Genomic DNA, 26,022 nt, shown 5'->3' with positions numbered 1-26,022 from the left:
GTAAGAGGGTTCACTTTTCTCCACACCCTCTCCAGCATTTATTGCTTGTAGACTTTTGGATCACAGCCATTCTGACTGGCGTGAAATGGTGCCTCATTGGTGGTTCTGATTTGCGTTTCTCTGATAATGAGTGATGTTGAGCATCTTTTCATGTGTTTGTTAGCCATCTGTATGTCTTCTTTGGAGAAATGTCTATTTAGTTCTTTGGCCCATTTTTTTGATTGGGTTGTTTATTTTTCTGGAATTGAGCTGCAGGAGTTGCTTGTATATTTTTGAGATTAGTTGTTTGTCAGTTGCTTCTTTTGCTATTATTTTCTCCCATTCTGATGGCTGTCTTTTCACCTTGCTTATAGTTTCCTGTGTTGTGCAGAAGCTTTTAATTTTTGAACATGCAAAACATTAACTTATTCCAAAGGTCAGAGCTAGACAAAAATATATGAAAATGAACCAAGAACAGAAGGAAATTATCTGAACATAGTAAACAAGCTCACAGTTAACATCATGCTCTATGGTGAAAAACTGGAAACTTTTCCACTAAGATCAGGAACAAGACAAGGATGTCCATTTTCACCACTTCTATTAAACATAATATTGGAAGTTCTGGACAGAGAAATTAGGCAAAAATTTTAAAAAGGAATAAAAGGCATCCAGAATTGGAAAGAAGTAAATTATCTCTGTTCACAGATGGCATGATCTTACATATAAACAAAAATTCTATATGAGCTAATAAACAGATTAAACAAACTTGCAGGATACAAAATTAACAGGTAACATCAGCTGCATGTCTATATAGTAACAGAAATTAATCCAAAAAAGGAAATTAAGAAAGTAATCCATTCACAAAAGCATCAAAAGAATAAAATATTAATACCAGTAATAAATTTAACCAAGTCAGTGAAAGACTTGTTTACTGAAAACTACAAAACATTGTTGAGAGAAATTAAAGAACATCTAAATAAATGGGAAAAAAAATCTGTGTTTGTGAACTATAAGATTTGTTAAGGTATCTAAACAGCAGAGATATTACTTTGCCAACAAAGGTCCATCTAGTCAAAGCTATGGTTTTTCCAGTGGTCATGTATAGATGTGAGAGTTAGACTATAAAGAAAGCTGAGCACTGAAGAATTGATGCTTTTAAACTGTGGTGTTGGAAAAGACTCTTGAGAGTCCTTTGGACTGCAAGGAGATCCAACCAGTCCATCCTAAAGGAGATCAGTCCTGGGTGTTCATTGGAAGGACTGATGTTGAAGCTGAAACTCCAATACTTTGGCCACCTGATGCAAAGAACTGACTCATTTGAAAAGACCCTGATGCTGGGAAAGATTGGGGGCAGGAGGAGAAGGGAACAACAGAGGATGAGATGGTTGGATGGCATCACTGACTCGATGGACATGGGTTTGGGTGGACTCTGGGAGTTGGTGATGGACAGGGAGGCCTGACGTGCTGTGGTTCATGGGATCCCAAAGAGTTGGACACAACTGAGTGACTGAACTGAACTGAACTGACTATCCAAAGCAATGCACAGATTCAGTGCAATCTTTATCAAAATTTCAGACACCTTTGTCGAAAGAGAAAATCCACCCTAAAATTCATATGTAATTTCAAGGGATCCCAAATAGCCAAAACAATCTAGAAAAAGTTGGAGCACCCATACTTCCTGATCTCAAAACATACTACAAAGCTGCCATAATCAAAACACTGACAAAAGGATAGACACAGACCAATGGAATAAAATAGAGAATCCAGAATTGCCCCACTCTACATGTGGAGCAAATGACAAGGATACCAAGATTATTCGATGAATAAAGAAAAGTCTTTTCAACAAAGGGTACTGGGAAAACTATATTTCCACATTAAAAATAATGAAGTCAAACCCCTACCTTACTCAATCTACAAAAATTAACTGAATATGGATCAAGGACCTAAAGAAAGTGAAAGTGAAGTCTCTCAGTTGTGTCCGACTTTTGCAACCCTATGGACTGTAGCCTAACAGGCTCCTCTGTCCATGGGATTTTCCAGGCAAGAGTGCTGGAGTGGATTGCCATTTCCTTCTCCAGGGGACCTTCCCGACCCAGGAATCGAACCCGGGTCTCCCGCATTTCAGGCAGATGCTTTACCATCTGAAAATGGATCAAGGACCTAAACAAAAGCTAAAACTATAAAACTTTTAGAATAAAACAAAGTGGAGAAGCTTCAGGACATTGGACTTAGCAACGATTTCTTGGATGTGATACCAAAAGCACAGGTTTAAAAAAAATAGATACATTGATTTTTTTAATTAAAAATTTTTGTGCACCAAAGGATATTATCAACAGTGTGGAAAAGCAACCCACAGAATGGGAGAAAATAAATGCAATCATATATCTGATAAAGAGTCAATATCTAGAAAATATAGAACTCCTACAACTCAACCAAGACAACCCAAACAATCTGATTTAAAAATGGGCAAAGGATTTGAACAGTACATGCTAAGTCACTTAAGTTGTGTCAACTCTTTGCGACCCTATGGACTGTAGCCCACCAGGCTTCTCTGTCCTTGGGATTCTCCAAGCAAGAATACTGGAGCAGGTTGCCATGCTCTCCTCCAGGGAATGTTCCTGACCCAGGGCATCAAAACCATGTCTCTTACATCTCCTGCATTGGCAGACAGGTTCATTACCATCAGGGTCACCTGGGACATATTTCCAAAAAAGATACACTAATGGCCATGAAATATATACAAATGACATGAAAAAATGCTCAACATCACTAATCATTAGAAAAATGAAAATCAAAGCCACAATGAGATCAAAGCCACTTCACACTCATTATGAAGGCTGTTATCAATAAAGCAGAAAATAACTCATGTTGACAGCATGGTGGTTACTCAATAAAGTAAACTTAGATGACCATGCTGCTGCTAAGTCGCTTCAGTCGTGTCCGACCCTGTGTGACCCATAAGACGGCAGCCCACCAGGCTACCCCATCCCTGGGATTCTCCAGGCAAGAACACTGGAGTGGGCTGCCATTTCCTTCTCCAATGCATGAAACTGAAAAGTGACAGTGAAGTCGCTCAGTCGTGTCCGACTCTTCAGGACCCCATGGACTGCAGCCTACCAGGCTTCTTCATCCGTGGGATTTTCCAGGCAAGAGTACTGGAGTGGGGTGCCATTGCCTTCTCCAATCCAGCAATTCCACTTCTGGGTATATATCCAAAAGGACTGAAACCTGTACAACTATGTTCATAACAGCACTATTCACAATGGCCAAAAGACGGAAACAACCCAAATGTCTGCCAACAGACAGAAAAAGCGGTAAAGCAAACTGTGATATATGCACGGGGTGTAGGTACATGTGTGCATAATGGAGTATTACTCAGTCTTAAAAAGAAGCATGAATATATATTATGAGATGGATGAACACTTGAAAAGACTATGTTAAGGAAAGAAGCCATTTACAAGAGGACAAATATCATACACTTCCATTTATTTGAGATATCTATGGTAGTCAGATTCATAAGTAGAATGGGGACCGTCATCGCTGGCAGGAGGAATGGGCCATTGGGGTTTAACGGGGGCAAGTCTCCATCTGGGGGATAAAGACAGTTCTGGAGATGGACAGTGGTGATGGTGGAACAAGGTGGAGATACTTAACACTGGGGTACTGTACACTTAAAATGGGTTCAAAGGTCTATTTTATACATATTTTACCTTTATTTTTGGCTTTCCTGGTGGCTTGGATAGTAAAGAATCTGCTGGCAATGCATGAGACCCAGGTTCAATCCCTGGGTGGGGAAGATTCCCTGGAGAAGGGAATGTATCCTTGTCTGGGAAATCCCATGGACAGAGAAGCCTAGTGGGCTATAGTCCACGGGGTTGCAAAGAGTTGGACATGACTGAACGACTAACACTTGCCTTTACTGTAAAAAGATCTGAGGTAACTGATGTCACTTTCTAGACCCGTCCCTCCATGTCTCATGTTCACTTAAGACAGAGCTCCCGCTCGTCACCATCTCCTCCGGTAGCCTTTAAGCTGCTCTAGAAATGTTTTCAGTGTTATACAAAGAGTATAGTGACCTGGTGGTTATTTCACTGTCTGGAGAAAAATTCCCAATTTCTAAATGTTATTTCCAAATGTTCGCTAACAGTTGAAAACATAAGGCAAAATCCTGCAACAGGACATCGAGGTGGGCACATAACCAAGTGTGACCCAGAGGTTGCGCCTGAAGCCTTCTCAGCCTTGGCCCTCACTCCCTTTCTACACCCCTCTTACCATCCGCTAGAAGTGGCTCACTTTCTAGATGGAACTCTTATGCCCCCCCTCAATTCCTCACCATCCTCCCAATCCTACTCACTCTCCTTCCCAGTGCCCACTGTCTGCCAGAAACCAAACTGTTGTGTGTCCCTCCTCCAGACCCCTAAGGAATAACTGGACATTTCCTTCTGCCTCAGTTTCCTTCCAGGATGCTCCTCCACCAAGACCTTCCCTGGGAATTCCCCCAGCAAATCCAAGGCCAAGCCCCTTGATTTTTCAAGCACCTCCTATCTGGGGTGCAACTACTACCCACTTAGCTCCCCTACCACTACCCCTGGCTGCTGCCAAATTATCCTCCGAAAACATGGCTGTAGCTCACCATATCTTGCCCTGCTTATCACATCACACCCTGCATTCGCCTGAGAGCTAAGATCCTCACCCTCTTGACTCCGCACCATTTCCCCTTCTCTGAGGACGGTGCTCTGGCTGTTCTTGGTTCTGCCTCTTTCCACGCCCGCCCTTCTCTCAGCCCTTTCCCATCTGCAAACACATTCCACAAACACATTCCACCACATCCCACGTGGTGGCTCCGAGGTAAATGAGAAGATCTCAGGAAGGTTGGCCGCTATCAGGCGTTATCACAGAGCTGTTTGCTGCAGGAAATCTTTGGCAAATCCTAGCTGAAGCATATTAAGGCTCGGTTCAGAATGGACTGAGAATTGGTCCGTGAACATGTTCTCAGATCATCTCCCCAGCTCCCTGTCTCACCCCTTCTGTGATTTTCTTCCCCAAGTGGGAAACTGCTTTTGCACACCCCAAATGTGCCTGGCATTGTGAGGGGGAATTCAACCAGTAGTCAAGCAAGTTTCTTCATCCTTTCTTGTGCTGGATTTTTTTGCATCTGCGCTTTAAACCTTGATGTGATTCGTGTTTCCTTTCAACACTTGAAGATTCCTCCATTACGTCGGACTCAGTCTAATCTGAATCAACAGTCATCACTATGACCATTTCATGTGCTTTTTCAATGACATTGAAGCCATGATGTGGCCCTCCTACACACATGCACACACACAACATGTTCATATAATTTTGTCTAGCCCCTAATATGTGAATTCTTTAGAACTAACATTTTCCCCAAATCAGCACTATATGGTACGTAAGTGTATAATTGTCACCTTGGTCATCACACTTCTGCTAAGCCCCTCTTGGGGAAGCCTCTCTAATCTAATTCTACAGATTAGACTCAGTCAATCCAGTTCATTTTTGCCATTAAATCTCCCACAGTCAACAAAGAGAACTCTAAGCAAACAAGGCAAGCCCCTCCCTGACTCTGGACGCCACAAGACATCCCTGAAACAACAGCGACTAACACAGAGACGCTCGGCAAAGAGGAGTGGTGGTGGACAGAGCTTCCTGCAGTGCTGGAAATGTCCTCTAAGTTCCTGGACCATTCGAGCACCCGTCACATTTGTGTGCTAAATCATTTTAGTCGTGTCCAACTCTCTGCAACCCTAACGACTGTAGCCCTCCAGGCTCCTCTGTTCATGGGACTCTCCAGGCAAGGATACTGGAGTGGGTAGCCATGCCCTCCTCCTGGGGATCTTCCCAACCCAAGGATCAAACCCACGTCTCTTGTGTCTCCTGCATTGGCAGGCAGGTTCTTTACCACTAGCACCACAAACACAAGGCCCCTGAAATGCAGCTAGTGCAGTGGAGGACTGAATCTTTCATTTCAGTTCAGTTTAATTAATTTTAACCTAAATAGTTACATGTACCTATACTCCACAGTGCAAGCCTACAGTGAGGATTTCTGTCATTTAAGTGCACACTGAGTTAACTAGCCCTCCAGGAGGGCACCGAGGTGTGGAAACCCCGAGGCTGTAAGGAAACCCTCCCCAACTCCAGGAGGATTTGAAGAAGCTGCCACAGTCTCCCCAGATAACATCTCAAAAGTGACAGAGCGCTTACTGAAGCTCATTCCAATGACAATTAAAGACACACACACCACATCTCACTGGAACTTAAGACTTTCTAGAGGACAAGCCACTTAGTCTAATCAGGCTAGATTTTTCTGTAATTATTTCCTTCCCTTTGGCTTTTGACTTTTGATTTTTTGGTTCTTTCAGTAAAACTTGGGGGAAAAAAAAAACAGAAATCCCCAAAATGGTACAAATAACACCAACACAATTCCTTATTTTTGAAAAGTTTTCCCAACACTTTTCAACAATTCCTTGGCCACGCTGTTAATATGATTTTAAACAGATCACACCCCAGACATATTTTATAACAACAGCACATGCAAGCAGAGCTGTCCCGCCCTTATTTCCAACTTGGCAAGCTCCTCGGCAAAACCAAATAAATACATACTAGAAGAAGGCTGGTACAAACCCCAGCCAGTTGCAGCCATAATTAGTGGGCCAGAACTGGTCTTGTTGCTTAGATTTTTCAAAACTCAAGAAGACTGCACTACCCACCAAAATCGTAGCAATTCTTTTACAGTGATACAATTCTACAGTACAAAACCAAAGAACTCAAAGAGTCACTGAGAAGCAATGTTTTCAAAACCAGTTCTTTCAGCCCAGCTGTCCTTTCATGAAATTGCTATCAGACATGTAAAATCCAGACTTAATCAGCAACACTTCTCTGCAAAGCAAAGCCCCCTGGTTACTTTGCTTTGACACCTTCCAGGCATGGTATTCATAGGGTCCACCTGGCAGTCACCACAGGGTCCCCAAAGAAAGAAATATCTTAATGGCAACTTTCTTTACCAGGAACATATCACAGCGCATAAGAGGATCCCCATGGGGGACAGAAGAGTAAACCCAAAGCTTCACAGCCCAGCCCTTCTCCAGGTGGTAAGCACAGGATGCTGCCGGTCCCCCTTCAAGTTCCCAGGGAATGGACCAGATAAACACCAAAAGGCCCCTGACATCAATGAATGTTTTAGAAGATGGTTATAAACCTTGGGTGCAGATAACAGTTAGTTACCCACTTTCTCTTCCCTGACTACAATTTGGAAGTATATAATTACACCTTTCCCTGAGAAAAGAGTTAGCGTGCACAAATTTCCTATACCGAATCAGAGTGGCCAGGGCTCTACAGATTAGGGGGGTGCTAAGCCTTTCACACTCAGTTCCCATTTCAATGATAATGATAACTTTCCACATCCTGGCCTCCCGTGGAATGCATTTTAAAGGAGTGCCACTTCTCCAGCTGCAACCTTGCTTTAGAAATCCCTCTTTAGGGGATTAATCTTCCCTACCTGTCAGACAGGCTGTTCCCCTGCCCCTGCATTTCTATCCCATTGATCTCAGGAAAAGATTCCAAAGGCTAGAGCGTGAAACCCAAATTCTTCCAGGCTTCAGTGTCTCAAAGGTTAAACCAAGGGTAGAAAGACAAAACGTTCACAGGGAACGAGTAATTCAGGACAAATCACACCATAACAGAGAGTGACACACACGCACAACAATTACAGCGGTATTTTGACCAAACAACAAGAAAATGGTTTAACAATAAAAACAGAAATGATATTTCACATTGCCTTGTAAATCTGCAGATCGCTGTCACCCAAAACCCCTGGTCAATGTACCTTTTTAAACCCATGTTGCTTTTCTGAAGGCAAAATGTTAAGCAGATTTCTTGTAAGTTTTCTAACTATGACTTGCTTTACTAATCAAGAGTTCAGCCTCGTTGACTAGAGCCCCTCGGTCACCTATCACCATTTTTATAAACAGTTCAGTACAGCAGCTCACACTGAATGCCGCATAGTGGTGGTCATTGTCCAGATGGCATTTTTGTCAAGTAGACATGAGGGTTAAACTTGCTTTTGCTATTAAATACTGAAAATTTTCAAATGTGTGCTTTTTTCTTGGTACACAGCCATAATAAGAAAAACATGTTGCCTTACTATAGAGTATATAAAAACTTGTCTTTTTCCACAAAGTCTTCTTTTGCAAGATGTTTTCATTTACTTACTTTCAAATGGATCACTATCATTATTTATTACCACCATCACTCCAGGGATCTGGGCCAGAAGTAAACATTGCACTGTCAAAATCAGGGGTGAGGAGACCCCAAAACTCCCAGCCTGTCAAACCCAGGCAGAGCACACAGTCCAAAATTAAGCATTTGTCTCCCTAAGGAACAGAGCCTTCTATGAAAACATAGAACTTAGAAATCCTTTTAGAATAACGTTTCCTTGTTTTTACATAGTAACGTATGTTTTGCGTATAAAATACACTCAGATTACAGGGATTCCTCTTTACAGCAGAAAAGATGCCAAATACTTGAATCTCCTGTAATCATAAAATTGTATTCATAGTTTGAATATGATCTTATTCTTTGCATTTCCACCTCACCTAACATTCCAGAAGAAAGAGAATTATAAACAGCTTCTTTACTCCCTCCCCTATAGAAATTACTATTATTTGACTGGAGAAAGAAAATTACCTCCACACAGGGTTCAGAAATTAAGGACAGTGATATTGGATTGCTTTGTTCCTGAGATTTCTTTAACTCTACTGGAAACTATGGCAATGTTTAAACTCCACTGCCCAAAATGCGAGCAACTTTCCAGTCTGCTGCAATCTTGATTTAAGGAACAGACCCATCACCTTTTCTCACATCACCCACTTCTAACTCTCCCCTGGCAAATGCAACTAAAACCGCTGGGCCACAGGTTTGCGCGGTAGGGTTTTGCAGAGCAATTAACCCCCACATGGCCACCCGGCAAACGCTGTTCAATGGCACGTCGAGTCCCCGCGGTTAAGCCCCTTCTTTCCCCTCCCGCAGCGCAGCAAATGCACCGGTTGACTCGAAACGGGAGAGCGATTCTAGCTGAAATCCAGAGGGATGCTGTTTAAAACGCACAGACTAATTTAGGTCTGGTTTACTTACCTTTGCACCGTGCACCTTGAGCGGCTTACGCTTTAAGGGACAGCGACAGAAACGCAAACCCCTTTCCCAAATCAAGTAACCAAGGATGTGTGACGTAATTGGCTCTTGTATTAAACCCAAACGCCCCCCAGGAAAGGCTGCCCAGCATTCCTGAATCGTTGGATGGATCCCTGGAGCCCACAGTTGGCAGCAGAAGACGAAAACCACCGAGCCCCCTTCTTGTGCCTTTTGTCTAATTCTCACCTACGTGCAGAAATGCCGGGGGGAGGGTGCACAGTACATTGAGTGGGGGACACCGAGACCCACTTAGGTGTAAGGGGAGGCTCACACATTTCTGGGTCACGAGGTGAACATCCTTAGCTTTCAAACCTAGAGGTTCCGCCACCCTCCCTCGCCGCAGCAGGGTGCGGGAAACTGGCTGGCTGGGGCCGGGTGGGGGCGGGCAGGCGGGTGCGCGGGTATCGGGACAGCGTGGCACCCTAGGCCGATCCCCCTAGCTTCCACCGAACGCGATAGCACCTCTTGCTTGCCCCGGGGTCCACGCAGCCCAACAGCGTGCGACCCTCGAGGGGAATGCCACCCGGGAGCCTGGCCCACCCTCCAGCCAGCCCGAAAAAGGCTAGGTCTCCAGCAGCGGAAAGGCGGCCCGGGGACCCCGGACCCCAGGCACAGGAAACGCTGCTTTGGCCACTTCTCGGCGGTGGTGGAGGAGGTGAGGGGCCAACAAAAGGGAAGCCAAATTCCCTTCCAACCAAGGGGCGGGGATCGGGAGCGCCCTTCCCTGAGCCTCGTCCCACCGCGGCGCCGGCCCTGGGGAGATGTCGGCGCAGACCCGGGCGCCACGGACTCGGAGCCCTGGAAAGAACCTCGGAGAGCAGGGCCGAGATAAGGTCCTGAGAACCTCGGACACGTCTGAGGACCCAGGCGCCGGCCGCATTCACACTCACGACCCTCGGAAACCCCCGGCTAGGGGCTCCTCGCGGGGGCCGGCGCCGCCCGCCCTAGCCTCTGGAAACACTTAGGCGTCCCAGGAGCGCGCCTTATTGAAAGCAGCCCCGGGCGGCGGGGCGCAGATGCTGAGCCGGGCTGAGGTGGGCACGGGAGGGGGGCCCCCGCCAGGCGCCCCTCGCCCAGGAGCGCCGGCGCCGGCGCGGCGGCCGGAGCAGCAGCATCGCGAGGGAAGGGACGAGCGCGCGAGTGGCAAGCCCTCTGCCCGCGCTTGGAGGAGGTGCGCCCGGGTGGACGCGGGCTGGTGAGTCCTACCTGAGGCCCTGGACACGCAGAGCAAGAGCGCGGCGACCGCCCAGACGGCCGGGACGCACAGCCACCGCAGCGCCGAGCCCCGGGCCATGCCGCGGGCCGTAGGGGCCTGGGCGCGGGGATCCGGCGCCACCACCCCTGTCGGCCACGCGTCCGCTGCCCTTTCTCCTGGGCGCTTGGCGAGTTGGTCCCTTTCGAGGAACTCGCGGTCCTCTTCCTCTCTCGGCCCGGATGCGCCGCTCGGCTCGGGCCGGCGGGACGCGCGCGGGGGGCGGACCGCGGGCAAGCAGGGAGGCAGGGTCCCAGGCTCGCCCGCCCCGATGGGCAGAGCGAGAGGCCAGCGCTGGCGCCCCCTGCTGGACGGACACGCCTGTAGCGGGCGGGGCGCACGGGCAGCGCGGGGCCAGAACCGGGGGGCAGCCGCTCCGTCCCCGGACGCGCCTCCCGTGCCCGCCCTCCGGCCTGCTCCTCGGAACGCTTGGACGCAAAAGTGGAGCCTTGGGGACGTCCAGCCAGACCTCGCGGGGACTGCCCCCGCCACAGAGACTCCTGGCGCAGTTGGCACCCACCTTTAAGGGCGGGACCCCCGGGAGCCTAACTGTAAATCTGTAACTCAGGACGACTCGGTGCCCCGCCGGCCTCCACCGGGCACATCAGAGAGACACCCAATCCAGAAACCGGTGACGCGGGAGGAAGAGAAGCAAAACTTTCAAGGAAAAGGGCAGCGTCCCCGCCGGCGCCCTCCCGGCCTCTGCTCGCTACGCTGCGAGCAATGGGGACAACTGCGTGCCTCCAAAGTGCTCGGAAACTGCTGGGAGTGGAGCTGCATGGAGGGAATCCTTGGGAGCGCGATGCTATATGAAGCCACCGTGGCTTCGGGTTTACTGTTAAAAGCAAATTGTGTAATTTTACCCATTAAACGCAGAACGCTGTTTTCTGCAGAGCCCCAGAAACATGCAGAAGTAATTTGCTTCACTTGTAAAAGACGTTTTGAACGCAATTCAAATAGCATATTTTCTTGCTTATTCTTGGTTTTGCTTAACACATGCAAAGGTCTGGAATTGGAAGGCCTGACCCTCCTGTTGGTAACTTAGGAATTTTCTTTGTTTTTGCTCTCTTGGAGAAAGGGACTCGGAACATCCAGGGACTCAGTTGTTTGCTTTGTGAGATTTATCTTTTAACTGATTATGGAGCAGTTTGTTTGGCGTTTTTGCTCAAACACCATTTCCTGCTAGTTGGGTGAATTCGAGAGAGTCCCGGCCTTGGGTACCAGACCCAGAGACCCCTGAGCTTGTCCCTGCCTGGAATTGCCCCTCCACAGCCTCAGACATGGAAGAAAATAAAAGTCCCCTTGCTGTGGTCTCCTGACAACGTGGCTCAGCCGCCCCGCCAGTTACCCCTGTTCAAATTATTTAGGCCTCTGTCTCTGCTTAATCTGTTTGGGTGAACAGATTCCTAAAGCAGAAGAGGACTGTGACTGAGACTGGTCAGGGACGGCCAGGGATCCAGGGCAGAATGGGAAATGGTAAAAGCATTATCCAACTGCAGCGGCCCCGCAGCTGCTCCTCGCGCCGCTGGTGTGAACCCGGGACTACTCTCCACGGCGTTCTGTGAGCCCAGCCAGGTGTTTATCTTTGGGTTTTTCCTCTCTTTTCTTCCCCTGGGGTCCCTCAAGGATGTTTTAAGAGTAAATAAGCCTTTAAAAGTTGGTCTTGAAGTACTAGTTCCAGACTCCTCCATTCTGGTTTTGGCAAAAAAGACAGACGGAGTGGGGGCGGGGGGTGGGGAAGGGCAGGGGGAGCCAGGGGCAGAGAAATCTCTTATGAGACTCGCCCTCAAAACCCAGTTAATCGGCAAAGCATTGTCCTTTCTGTAGACATGCACTCCTTTCCACTCCGAATGCTTGAGGTTGTCCTTCCGGAACCATTCTCTGAGCAGCTCTGCCACTTACTATACACTTACACTTCTTGGTGTGAACTTTGGGGAAATGACCTAACTATGCTTCACCCGTTGTCTGTGTGCAATTTTCACACGACTGGATTCCCCACAAACCTGACGCGAGAGTGTAGACAGCAACATATATTTTTGCTGACAGTTTCTTGGGTGGGGTCACACATTATTTCTTAAAGCTTTTTAAAAATTATCTTTTCAGGTTTTCTCTTTCCCCAAATTATCCCTGGGACTTCCCTGACGGTGCTAGTGGTAAAGAATGCACCTACCGATGCAGAAGACATGCTTAATGAAATGTGCATTCGATCCCTGGGTTAGGAAGATCCCCTGGAGGAGGGCATGGCAACCCAGTCCAGTATTCTTGCTTGGAAAACCCCATGGACAGAGGAGCCTGGCAGGATATACAGTATTCCTACCTATAACTCTGATCTGCTGTACCCCACATCTTCCTCACCCTCCTTTCTCTCCTTTCTACAGGTTCAGAACTAAGGGACAAACGCAATATGTTTACACCTGTACATATGCTGTGCTGTGCTAAGTCAATTCAGTCATGTTCGACTCTCTGCAACCTCATGGACCATAACCCACGATGCTCCTCTGTCCATGGGATTCTCCAGGAAAGAATACTGGAGTGGGTTACCATTTCCTACTCCAACACCTATACATGGGAAGGGTCAAAATATGCATTTTGTTAGTAGTCAGAAGAATGTGGCTTAGATACCAAGCCAGGTTGGACCTACTTATTCTCTCAAACCTCTATTAGCTATCAGTTGTTGCGTAACAAGTCACCTCCAAACCTAACAGCCTAAAACAGTAAACGTTCATTATTTCACATAGTTTCTGTGGGTCAAGAACTCAGGAGAGGCTTAACTAGGCCCAGCTCAGGGTCTGCAATGAGGCTGAAGTTAATTGCCATCGGAAGGCTTCACTGGGGCAGGAAGGTATTCACAAGGTGGCTTACACACATGCTAACCCTGCAGGTTAGCTCAGGGTGTGGGCCAGAGGCCCCTGTTCCCTCGCAGCAGGAGCCTCTCCACAGGGCTCCTTGGGCATCCTCACAACCTGGCACGCGACTTCTCCCAGAGTGAGAGCCAAGTGTCAACTATAGTGTCTTCTATAACTCAGCCTTGGAAGTCACATGCAATACCTTGTTGGTTTCACAGACCAGACCTCTTTGTTGTAGGAGAAAGCTGGATGGGAGGCATGTATACCAGGAAACTAATTATCACATCACGTACATTGAACACAATCATGCTGTCCCTAGGACAGGCAGTAGGCAAGAGGGAGAGGAAATGATTATGGCAAGAGCCAGCAAGAGTAACAGAAGGAAGCCAGGCACCCCTTGAAGACCGTCAACAGGGAGCCATGCAGCTATCCAGGGAAAATATTCCTGGTGCAGAGACGGGCCTATGTGAAGGTGTCAAAACCAGGGGGTCTGGGGTGTCTGAAGAACAGCCTATTGGCCATTTGTATACCTTCATTTTCAGAGAAGGAAATGGCAACCCACTCCAGTACTGTTGCCTGGAGAGTCCTATGGACAGAGGAGCCTGGTGGGCTGCAGTCCATGGGATCGCTAAGAGTCAGACATGACTGAGTGACTTCACTTTCACTTTTCACTTTCATGCATTGGAGAAGGAAATGGCAACCCACTCCAGTGTTCTTGCCTGGAGAATCCCAGGGATGGGGGAGCCTGGTGGGCTACTGTCTATGGGGTCGCACAGTGTCGGACATGACTGAAGCAACTTAGCAGCAACCGCAGCATACCTTCTTTTGTGAAATGTCTTTTTAAATCTTTTGCTCATCTTTTAATTTCTTATTTTTGAGTTTTAAGAGCTTTTTATATGTCCTGGGTATAAGCCCATTTCAGGCAGATAAAAGACTTGGACATAGATAATATTTTCTCCCAGTCTCTGGTGTGTCTTTTAATGTTTTTTTCAGTGTTTTTTTCATAAGCAGCAGTTTCTCATTTTGATTAAACTCAATTTATCAGGTTTGTTTTTTTTTTAATCTTGTATGGGTAGTGTATTCTGAGTCTCAGTACATACTAGCTCCAACCAAAAAAAAATCAGTAAGAATCTGGAGTGTTTGAGCATACCAAACTTTACTGCCCTAATGTGGAAAGTTGATAACTATAGTTCATAGCCTTCTGCCCACTGGGCTTTTTGGGGAGAACATGCAAACTGGTGCACTGAGATTGTCACTTATTCTTTATTTTTCAGTTGGGAAATCCTCAACTGAATTGTACCGTCCTCTGGCAACAGCAAGTGATACAAAAATCAAGTCCAAAACAAGATAAATGACAGAACTTGTCAAACAAGACGGCTCCATTTCCTCACTCCACACTGAGTCCACACAAACAGCTCAACCGTGGTCAGCTGGGATTCCCAGACAGTGAAACTCAAAGGACGGCTTTTTTTCTCTCTCTCTCACTCAGCCTCTCTGCAGCACTTTATCATGGGCTGCTCCTTTCTGAAGACACATTTACCCTTGGTTTTATGACACCAAGCTCTCCTGGTTTCACTGCCATTTCTTTAGGCTTTCTTCCTATTCTCCTTTGTTCCCTGACCTCTCCACTGGGCAGGTATGCTGGACATGGTCCTAGGCTATACTTTCTTCCCTATCCACACTCCCAAATGAGAAATCTCTTCCAAGTTCATGGCTTCAGCTAGCACCTATTCACCTGGCAACTCCTAAATGTACACATCCATCCTGAGCTAGTCCCCTGACCTCCAGACCTACGTTTTCAACTGTCTCCTTGGCGTCTCCACTTGGCTCTCTTAATGGCAGCTCTAACTCGAGTTACCCAAACTTGAACTCATGATCTGCACACCCTCCAACCCTGAGCCCTCCCTCAAACCTAGTTTTTTTTTTTTCCCTAAATTCCCTCCTCCACCCAATGGTATCATGTTGCTCTACAAGACAGAAACCTAAGCCCCATCCTTGACACCTTCCTACATCCCCCTCACCACCGTGTGCTGTTGGTTTTACCTCCTGAATGCCTCCAGCCCACTGTCCTCCATCCCCATTGCCATCACTCTACTGCAAGACAGTATCACCTTTGCCTAGATAAGAGCCTCCACACCAGACTCCCTGTTTCTTCCATCACCCAACTTCAATATGCTTTCCACACGTTTATGTGGAAAGATCTTTCAAGCTCAAATCTAGCCAAGTTTCTGCTGAATATCTTGCTAGTGCTCTTAAGTCAAAGACTGAAACTTTTATGTTCCATAAAGGGTCTGACCCCACACTGATGCCCAGTCACATTCTGCACCATGCCATCTTTGCTCTCATTTTCCAGCCCTTCTGGTTTCTCATTTCCTCAAAAGCACAAAAAGTATCAGACTCCCTTCCATGTGGGGACTTTTCACGAGCTGTTCTTTCTGCTTGGAACATGCTCTCCCTGACTTCCTTCACTTTGGTAGCATTTACTCCTCCCATCAGGTGTCACTTCCTCAGGGATGCCCCCTCTATCACCATCATCTCAGGATGGGTCAAGGTTCCATGTAGAAGGAGTGCCTAGGACCCCACCTGGAGGCACATATCACAGTTGTAATCTCACCCCTATGATGCAAGCTGACATGATTAGGTCAATTTTCCCTACTGTTCTAAAGCTCCATAAGAAACAGGCTGATATATCCCCATCAGTGCCTGAGATGCGGTAACAACATACATGGGAGGGAGGGAAGGAAAGAAGGAAGAAGCAAAGCAGAAAAATGCTGGTGCTGAACTCTCATTTGGGAAAAATGCAATACTTTTTTTTTTTCATTTACCAGCCTACTGCCTTTCTCTCTAATGTGCAGCAAATTTTCATAAAATAAAATAAATGCTAGCAGTTTCTTCATTTCATGCCTACATGACTGAATAAGTCTTTATGGGCCTATCCTGAAATTACACATCCATCCTAAACTGCAGTGGTTTTGAAAAAAACATTTCATCTCAAACCATTTATGTCTACGAAGAGCTTAGGTAGGCTTTCTTGTTTCCAAAAATTCAGATTAAAGGAATGATGAAACAAAGATTCCAGTTTCCACCACTAACTATAAGCTTTAGAAGTCCTAGGAGCTTCTTTCCTGGTGGTATCCAGTGGTAAAGAATTAACCTTTCAATGCAGGGGACTCAGGTTCAGTCTCTAACTGGGGAACTAAGATCCCACATGCCTTGGGGCAAGTAAGCCCCTGCACCTCAGTGAGAAGCCCACACATCACAATATAGAAGCCCCCTCTTGCTGCAACTAGAGAAAGTCCACATGCCACAAGGAAGAATCAGTGCAAATGTTTTTAAAAAGCAAAAAAAAAAAAAAAATTAAAGTAGCAAATAAATGTAAAAAAAAGTTATAAAGCTTGAATACATCATTTCAACTAAGAAACTTTATCTTTGATTTCCAATTGTTATGTCAAGAAATGGGGGCAGCAGAAGGAGACTTAGAGGAAATAATCTCTTCCTTTTTAGTTCATTATTTCATACAAAGGTGACTCCCACCTGGCAGGTGGTCATCTCAAGGAGGCCTACTACTGGTTGAAGCTCATGTCTTAATCTCCTTAATTGTGTTGAGAAATATTTCCCTCCTCCAAGAACAAATGCATGGTTCTCTCCAACATCAGTTATTCAATGTTCTAAACAGCAACTGAGAATCCCATGATTTAACTCTATTCTAAAACTAGCTATGGTCAGTTGGCATCAAACTGCATAGGTTAGGGGCCTGGACCCACTAGACACCCCCAAATCAGATGCCAGTCTCAGGTACTGGGTGTTCAAACTACCTACTCTTCCACCCGACTTGGCTGCAAAGCTGGAGGGGTCCCACAACCCCCACCTCAGGTTTGAGAATTGGCTAGAATGGCTCTGAGAATTCAAGAAAGCATTTTAATGAATATTTCCAGTTTATTATAAAGGCTATAACCCAAGAACAATCAAATGGAAGGGATGCGTAGGGCGAGGTATGGTGTAGTGGGGACTGGCACTTCCATTTCCTCTCTGGGAGCACCGCCCTCCCAGAACCTCCATGTACTCACTAACTTGGAAGCTTTCTGGTCCTTTTCATCTAGAAGTCTTACATGAAACTTTCATTACAAAGGCATGATTGACAGAATCATCAGCCATTGGTGATTGAACTCCACCTCCAGTCCCTCTTCCCTCTGCAGAGGTCAGGTTGGGATGCAGCTGGGGGCTGGGAGTGGGTGACTTTCTAATCATGGCTTGATTAGTCTTACTGGTGACTAGCCCTCATCCCAAACCTCTCTAGGACCCCCTCCAAGAGTCACCTCATTAACATAAACTCTGGTAGGGTTGAAGTGAGTCGTTATGAATAACAGAAGACTCTTCTGTCTCTCCAGGAACCAGGGATAAAGATGACACCACTATAAAAATTATACCCATTATACCATACATGTGGTTAGAATATTTTCCTAACAGGGCAATTAAAGATAACAGTTCATTCTTTTCTGAAAAGTCAATAAGACCAAGATGTATTTATATTATCACAGTCACAGCCATAAGATTATTGGATGATAGTACTATTATTGCTATGATTCTTGTTCAACAACATTCCATGCCTGAAATATCTTTCAAAATCCTCCTAAAAGTAACTTATTTTTCAGTAGTGAAAGCAAATGTGTTAATAGAATCTCTGTCCCTTATGGGTCAACAATCACTAGTCTTATTGTGATTGATCAATCACTACACCTCGATCTTAGACTCTAGCCTCCAGAAGTATGAGATTAAAAATTTTTGTTTAAACCACGCTGTCCTGGTGCTTTGTTATAGCAGCCCCAGTATGCTGATACAGTGTAATAAATGGATGCAACCCAAAGGTAGCCCTTTCAAATTACATACTATTAATCACAAAATTATTAAAAATAACATAAGATTGCCCAATATAAGAGCATTTAAACTAGGGACTTCCCCGACTGTTTAGTTGTTGAGGTGCCACACTTTCATTGCAGGGGACACAAGTTCAGACCCTGGTTGTAGAACTAGGATCCCGTATTCCATGCATTGTGACCAAAAACAAAAAAGCAAACAAAAAAAAATGGTATCAAGACTGGACAAAATGTACACACACACACACACGCACGTTCCCTTGTGTTAGAGTAAGATCACAGGGCCTTCTCCTTCAGGAGGGAGGGAGTGAGTACTGGTCCAGTTATATTCATTATAATCCACACAAAGATTTTAGCATAGTCAATGAAGCAGAAGTAGATGTTTTTATGGAATTCCCTTGCTTTTTTATGCTCTAATGAATGTTGGCAATTTAATCTCTGGATCCTCTGCTTTTTCTAAACCCAGCTTATACATCTGAAAGTTCTCAGTCAACATACTACTAAAGCCTAGCTTGAAGGATTTTGAGCATAATCTTACTAGCATGTGAAATGAGCACAATTGTATGGTAGTTTGAACATTCTTTGAAATTGCCCTTCTTTGGGATTGGAATGAAAACTGACTTTTCCCAGTCTTGTGTCCACTGCTGAGTTTTCCAAATTTGTTGATATATTGAGTGCAACACTTTAACAACATCATCTTTTAGGATTCTAAATATCTCAGCTACAATTATATCACCTCTACTAGCTTTGTTCATACTAATGATTCCTAAGGCCCACTTGACTTAACACTCCAGGATGTCTGGCTCTTGGTGAGTGACCACACCATTGTGGTTATGGCGGTCATTAAGACCTTTTCTGTATTGTTCTTCTGTGTATTCTTGCCACCTCACCTTAATTTCTTCTGCTTCTGTTAGGTTTTTGTGTTTCTGTACTCTATCATGGGTGGGGATTTAATATGGTATGCAGCTGTTCTGAAGAGTAACTCAGTAGGATTTATTTAAGTTTGATGTGCATACCTAATGACCTAGCCATTTGGTTCTCTGTATACAGAGTTACTAACTAGTCAATCCTAAAGGAAATCAGTCTTTAGTATTTATTGGAAGGACTGATGCTGAAGCTGAAACTCCAATTCTTTGGCTACCTGATGCAAAGAACTAACTCATTGGAAAAGACCCTGAGGCTGGGAAAGATTGAAGGTGGGAGGAGAAGGGGACAACAGGGGACAAGATGGTTGGATGGCATCACCAACTCAATGGACATGAGTTTGAGTACGCTTTGGAAATTGGTGATGGATAGGGAAGCCTGAGCGACTTCAGTTTCACTTTTCACTTTCGTGCATTGGAGAAGGAAATGGCAACCCACTCCAGTGTTCTTGCCTGGAGAATCCCAGGGACGGGGGAGCCTGGTGGGCTGCCCTCTATGGGGTCGCACAGAGTCGGACATGACTGAAGTGACTTAGCAGCAGCAGCAGCAGGGAAGCCTGATATGCTGCGGTCCATGGGGTCACAGAGTTGGACACGACTGTGCGACTTCACTTTCAACTTTCACTTTCAAATATCTATCAATGGGGAAATGTCTAAATGAACATCAGTTCAGTTCAGTTCAGTCGCTCAGTCGTGTCCGACTCTTTGTGACCCCATGAATCGCAGCACGCCAGGCCTCCCTGTCCATCACCATCTCCTGGAGTTCACTCAGACTCACGTCCGGTCCGTGATGCCATCCAGCCATCTCATCCTCGGTCGTCCCTTTCTCCTCCTGTCCCCAATCCCTCCCAGCATCAGAGTCTTTTCCAATGAGCCAACTCTTTGCATGAGGTGGCCAAAGTACTGGAGTTTCAGCTTTAGCATCATTCCTTCCAAAGAAATCCCAGGGCTGATCTCCTTCAGAATGGACTGGTTGGATCTCCTTGCAGTCCAAGGGACTCTCAAGAGTCTTCTCCAACACCACAGTTCAAAAGCATCAATTCTTCAGTGCTCAGCCTTCTTCACAGTCCAACTCTTATATCCATACATGACTACAGGAAAAACCATAGCCTTGACTAGACGAACCTTAGTCGGCAAAGTAATGTCTCTGCTTTTGAATATGCTATCTAGGTTGGTCATAACTTTTCTTCCAAGGAGTAAGCATCTTTTAATTTCATGGCTGCAGTCACCATCTGCAGTGATTTTCGAGCCCAAAAAAATAAAGTCTGACACTGTTTCCCCATCTATTTCCCATGAAGTGATGGGACCAGATGCCATGATCTTTGTTTTCGGAATGTTGAGCTTTAAGTCAACTTTTTCACTCTCCTCTTTTGCTTTCACCAAGAGGCTTTTTAGCTCCTCTTCACTTTCTGCCATAAGGGTGGTGTCATCTGCATATCTGAGGTTATTGATATTTCTCCCGGCAATCTTGATTCCAGCTTGTGTTTCTTCCAGTCCAGCGTTTCTCATGATGTACTCTACATAGAAGTTAAATAAGCAGGGTGACAATATACAGTCTTGACGTACTCTTTTTCCTATTTGGAACCAGTCTGTTGTTCCATGTCCAGTTCTAACTGTTGCTTCCTGACCTGCATACAGATTTCTGAAGAGGCAGGTCAGGTGGTCTTGTCTTCCCATGTCTTTCAGAAGTTTCCACAGTTTATTGTGATCCACACAGTCAAAGGCTTTGGCATAGTCAATGAAGCAGAAATAGATGTTTTTCTGGAACTCTCTTGCTTTTTCCATGATCCAGCGGATGTTGGCAATTTGATCTCTGGCTCCTCTGCCTTTTATAAAACCAGCTTGAACGTCAGGGAGTTCATGGTTCACGTATTGCTGAAGCCTGGCTTGGAGAATTTTGAGCATTTCTTTACTAGCGTGTGAGATGAGTACATTGTGCGGTAGTTTGAGCATTCTGTGGCATTGCCTTTCTTTGGGATTGGAATGAAAAGTGACCTCTTCCAGTCCTGTGGCCACTGCTGAGTTTTCCAAATTTGCTGGCATATTGAGTGCAGCACTTTCACAGCATCATCTTTCAGGATTTGAGACAGCTCCACTGGAATTCCATCACCTCCAATAGCTTTGTTCGTAGTGATGCTTTCTAAGGCCCACTTGACTTCAGTTTCCAATATACATATGTAGATTTATCACAATATTGAACTGCAGAATAACACCATGAGGGAGAGCTACATATACTGACAGATAGACTTTCATGATATGTTAGGTGAAAAAAGAAAGTCACAGAACAATTTAACAACAAAGGAGTTTTTGTAAAATAATAATAAAATAATAATCTCATATCCAATCTGTACTATATGATTGCATAGTATAAGCATTTGAAGGATCCAGTTTCAGCAGCTAACAGTGCATATCTATGGGGAACAAGAAATGAAATTGGGGTAAATGTCAGGGTAAATAGTATCTATGATTCCAAGTGTTTCCTTATTTTCCTCACAGTGATGTCTACCCTCAATTCACAGAAAACTGAAAGTACAACATAGAGCACAGATAAGATTTCTGGAACAAGGATCTGTCTTTTCTACATTCCTCAGTGTGCCCCAAAGAAGAACAACAGTGAATGAGACCTCACCCAAGCCTTTGCCTTGCCCTCCCCCTCCCGTCAAGCACAAGAAATGAACATCTTTGTTCCTCCACCCTAGGGCCAGGAATTTCTGAAAAGAAACCTGAGTTTGATCAATGAAACTATCAGGAGGTAAAATTGAAGCTCCAGTTTCAAATCTATAACTTCTCAACAATTCTCCATGTGATGAGAACTGTACCAGCACAGGTTTTCTGCACACCCTGGTGCACCATTTGCGTGGAGGATGGAGCTAACACTGTGACTTAGGCCACTGGCCTCAGAACCGGCCTACTGTGCTGGCACGGAAGTGAAGCAGTTAACAATGTCCAATAGATTTGCTTGGGTCCAAATCCGACTCTTCTATTAATATGTCCTTGAGTTTTTGTCAGAGTTGAGTTGTAGTAACTCTTAGGAAGAAATAACTGTCATCTGTTGTTGGGCTCAACCTTGTTAAGATATTATTAAACTAGTATTACTCAAAGTAGCTGGTCAAAATTCAAATCTTTATGTGAGGATAAAAAAGGAGTTAAATCAATGTTACTCAGAAAAGATCTGGTCTGTGAACACTTCATCAGATCTATGACAATAGAAGGAAATCATGCTAGAAAATTAATGTAAAAAACTTTCTTCATCAAGAAATTCTTACCATTAAAAAAAAAAAAAAAGCTATTAGCTGAACTGAACTATGGGCTTTAGTGGCATAGTTGATTTACATTCTGGCATAAGCTCCTAACTTTGAAGCACATGGGCATACAGATCAAACTTTGAATAGCACTGATTTAAATCTTCTTTAGTATTTTTTTGCTAATATTTAAATTGACATATAGTTGGGCTTCCCTGGTGGCTCAGACAGTAAAGGATCCTCCTGCGATGTGGGAGAGACCTGGGTTCAATTCCTGGGTTGGGAAGATCCCCTGGAGGAAGGCATGGCAACCCACTCCAGTGTTCTTGCCTGGAGAATCCCCATGGACAGAGGGGCCTGGAGGGCTACAGTCCACAGAGTTACAAAGAGTCGGACACAACTGAGCTACTAAGCACAACACATAGTCAATTTACAATATTATATTAGCTTCAGGTGTACAGCATAGTGATTCAATATTTTTTATAGATTTTACTCCATTTCAAGTTATTACAAAATAATGGCTGTATTCTCTTTTTCAGGGATCAAGTACCACAAGTACAATATATCCTTGTTGCTTGTTTATTTTATTCATAATAGATTGTATCTTTTGTGGGTTTTTTTGGCCACACTGACTTGTTGGATCTTAGTTCCCCAACCAGGGGCAGAATCCACACCCCCTTCAGTGGAAGCAGAGTCTTAACACTTTCACGATTGTATCTTTTAATTCCCTATCCAATCTTGCCCCTTCCCTCTTCCTTTTTCTGACTAGTATATCCACTAGTTTGTTTTCCGTATCAGTGAATTTGTTCTGTTTTGTTGTATATCTTTATGTTCTTATTTTTTAGGTTTTACACATAAATAATAATATACATATTTTGTCTTTTTTGTCTGAATTATTTCGCTAAGCATATGCCCTCAAGGACTATCCATGTTGTTACAAATGGCAGAATGTCATTCATTTTATGGCTGAGTAATGGTCCATTGTGTGTGTGTGTGTGTGTGTGTGTGTGTGTGTGTGTGTGTGTGTGTGTGTTTGTGTGTATCACATCTTCTTCTTCATTCATTATCTACTAATGGACACTTGGGTTGCTTCCATATCTTGGGTATTGTAAATAATGTATAGACATTGGGATGCATGCATCTTTTCAAATTAGTATTTTCAGTTTTTTCAGATATGTACTCAGAAGTAGTAGTGATGGAGGTGATGGAATTCTAGTTGAGCTATTTCAAATCCTGAAAGATGATGCTGTGAAAGTGCTGCACTCAATATGTCAGCAAATTTGGAAAACTCAGCAGAGCCACAGGACTGGAAAAAGTCAGTTTTCATTCCAGTCCCAAAAAAGGGCAATGCCAAAGAACGCTCAAACTACCCCATAATTGTACTCATCTCACTCATAGTAAAGTAATGCTCAAAATTCTCAAAGTCAGGCTTTAACAGTATGTGAACCATGAACGTCCAAATGTTTAAGTTGAATATAGATAAGGCAGAGGAACCAGAGATCAAATTGCCAACATCCGTTGGATCATCAAAAAGGTGAGAGAGTTTCAGAAAAAAATCTACTTCTGCTTTATTGACTACGCCAAAGCCTTTGACTGCATGGATCACAATAAACAGTGAAAAATTCTGAAAGAGATGGGAATACCAGACCACCTGATCTGTCTCCTGAGAAATCTGTATGCAGCTCAAGAAGCAACAGTTAAAACTGGACATGGAACAACAGACTGGTTCCAAATTGGGAAAGGAGTACGTCAAGGCTGTATATTGTCACCCTGCTTATTTAATTTATGTAACGAGTACATCATGAGAAATGCTGGACTGAATGAAGCACAAGCTGGAATCAAGATTGCCGAGAGAAATATCAATCACCTCAGATATGCATATGACACCACCCTTATGGCACAAAGCAAAGAAGAACTAAAGAACTTCTTGGTGAAAGTGAAACAGGAGAGTGAAAAAGTTGGCTTAAAGCTCAACATTCAGAAAACTAAGATCATGGCATTTGCTCCCACCACTTCATTGGCTAATAGATGGGGAAACAGTGGAAACGGTGACAGACTTTATTTTGAGGGGCTCCAAAATCACTATAGATGGTGACTGCAGCCATGAAATTAAAAGACGCTTGCTCCTTGGAAGAAAAGTTATGACCCACCCAGACAGCATATTAAAAAGCAGAGACATTACTTTGCTGACAAATGTCCATCTAGTCAAAGTTATGGTTTTTCCAGTAGTCATGTATGGATGTGAGAGTTGGACTATAAAGAAAGGTGAGCACCAAAGAATGATGCTTTTGAACTGTGGTGCTGGAGAAGACTCTTGAGCATCCCTTGGCCTGCAAGGAGATCCAACCAGTCAATCCTAAAGGAAATCAGTCCTGAATATTCATTGGAAGGACTGATGCTGAAGCTGAAATTCCAATACTTTGGCCACCTGATGCAAAGAACTGACTCATTGGAAAAGCCCCTGATGATGGGAAAGATTGAAGGTGGGAGGAGAAAGGGATGACATAGGATGAGGTGGTTGGATGGCATCACTGACTCAATGGACATGACTTTGGGTAAGTAAGCTCTGGGAAGCCTGGCATGCTGCAGTCCATGTGGTTGCAAGGAGTTGAACACGACTGAGCAACTCAACTGAACTGATGGGTATAACTTCTGATATAGGTACCACTCTTTCTTCGCATTTCCTTTTTCCCTCTTCTCTCTGGAACACGGAGGTTAGGAGTCATTTTAGTATCACTAGGAAGCCATGAGAATGACAGAACATAGAGAAATACGCCAGGAGACTGCTGACAGCATGAAGCGTGGGATAGGTCTGGCTTGCCCAGCAATGAATTACTTATATTGTTAAAATAAACTCTCTTTGCTGAAGTAACTATTGTTGGGTTTTATTATAGGCACACATGAAACCTTAATTGATCACAGTGTAAAACGGCCTCTCTTGTCCTTTTTTATGTCCCATACCTTAAATTGGGTTTTACAGGGTATTTTATTTTTAATTGGAGGCTAATTACTTTACAATAATGTGGTGGCTTTTGCCATACATTGACATGAATCAGCCATGGGTGTTAATACTGCTGTGCCAGCTTTGTGTTTATAATGCAATATTTCTCTTCTAATGATTTTGTGCCCATTTATTTTCAATCTACATGTTTTTTGAAAGTGTCCTTTTGATGCCTCCCTTTCATATTTAATATGCACCTTTAAGTAGCATATTCTTCTATTTTTAGTATCTAATCCAATTTTCTCCAACTCTTCAGAGATAGATATAAATATATATATATATACATACATATAAACCATAGATATCATATATAACAGAACTTATTTTTAAATCTTATTTTGGGCTTTCAATTTATTAGGCTTTCTCTTTGTTTCTAGTTTTTCCTTTTTGACTCCTGTCTAATAAAAATGTATTTTTTTACCACCTTTACTTTTTTAGAAAGCTATCTATTATATTTCTATTTTACTGATTATCCCTAACAAATATACATACACTTAAACTTAAGTCTGAAGTTAGTGAATATCCTGTTCTTCTGGATAAGACTAGAAACTTTAACTTTCCTCCACGCTATTCCACTTCCATCTCACATGGCTCTGCTGTCGTGAGCCTCCCCGTCCCTTAGTCACACAGTCCTTCCTCACTAGCTTCCTTGGTCTCTTTTACCAGCCCACTGCCCCTGATCTGACGAAAATGCAGCT

The 26,022-nt window shown here is 44.4% G+C and overlaps 1 protein-coding gene across 1 annotated transcript in view; it reads right to left on the bottom strand.

The window, feature by feature from the left end:
* ROR2 (receptor tyrosine kinase like orphan receptor 2) overlaps nt 1-10,480 on the bottom strand; it is a 242,174-nt gene extending 231,694 nt beyond the window's left edge. Inside the window, exon 1 of the mRNA XM_068974478.1 lies at nt 10,393-10,480. Coding sequence (XP_068830579.1) covers nt 10,393-10,480 — 88 coding nt within the window. The remainder of the gene's footprint in view (nt 1-10,392) is intronic.
* Nucleotides 10,481-26,022: the final 15,542 nt, after the last annotated feature.

The sequence above is a fragment of the Capricornis sumatraensis genome, chromosome 6 (assembly GCF_032405125.1).
Source record: "Capricornis sumatraensis isolate serow.1 chromosome 6, serow.2, whole genome shotgun sequence".
NCBI lineage: Eukaryota > Metazoa > Chordata > Mammalia > Artiodactyla > Bovidae > Capricornis > Capricornis sumatraensis.
The sequence above is the reverse complement of the archived record's forward strand: the minus strand, read 5'-3'. Positions and strand labels throughout refer to the sequence as shown.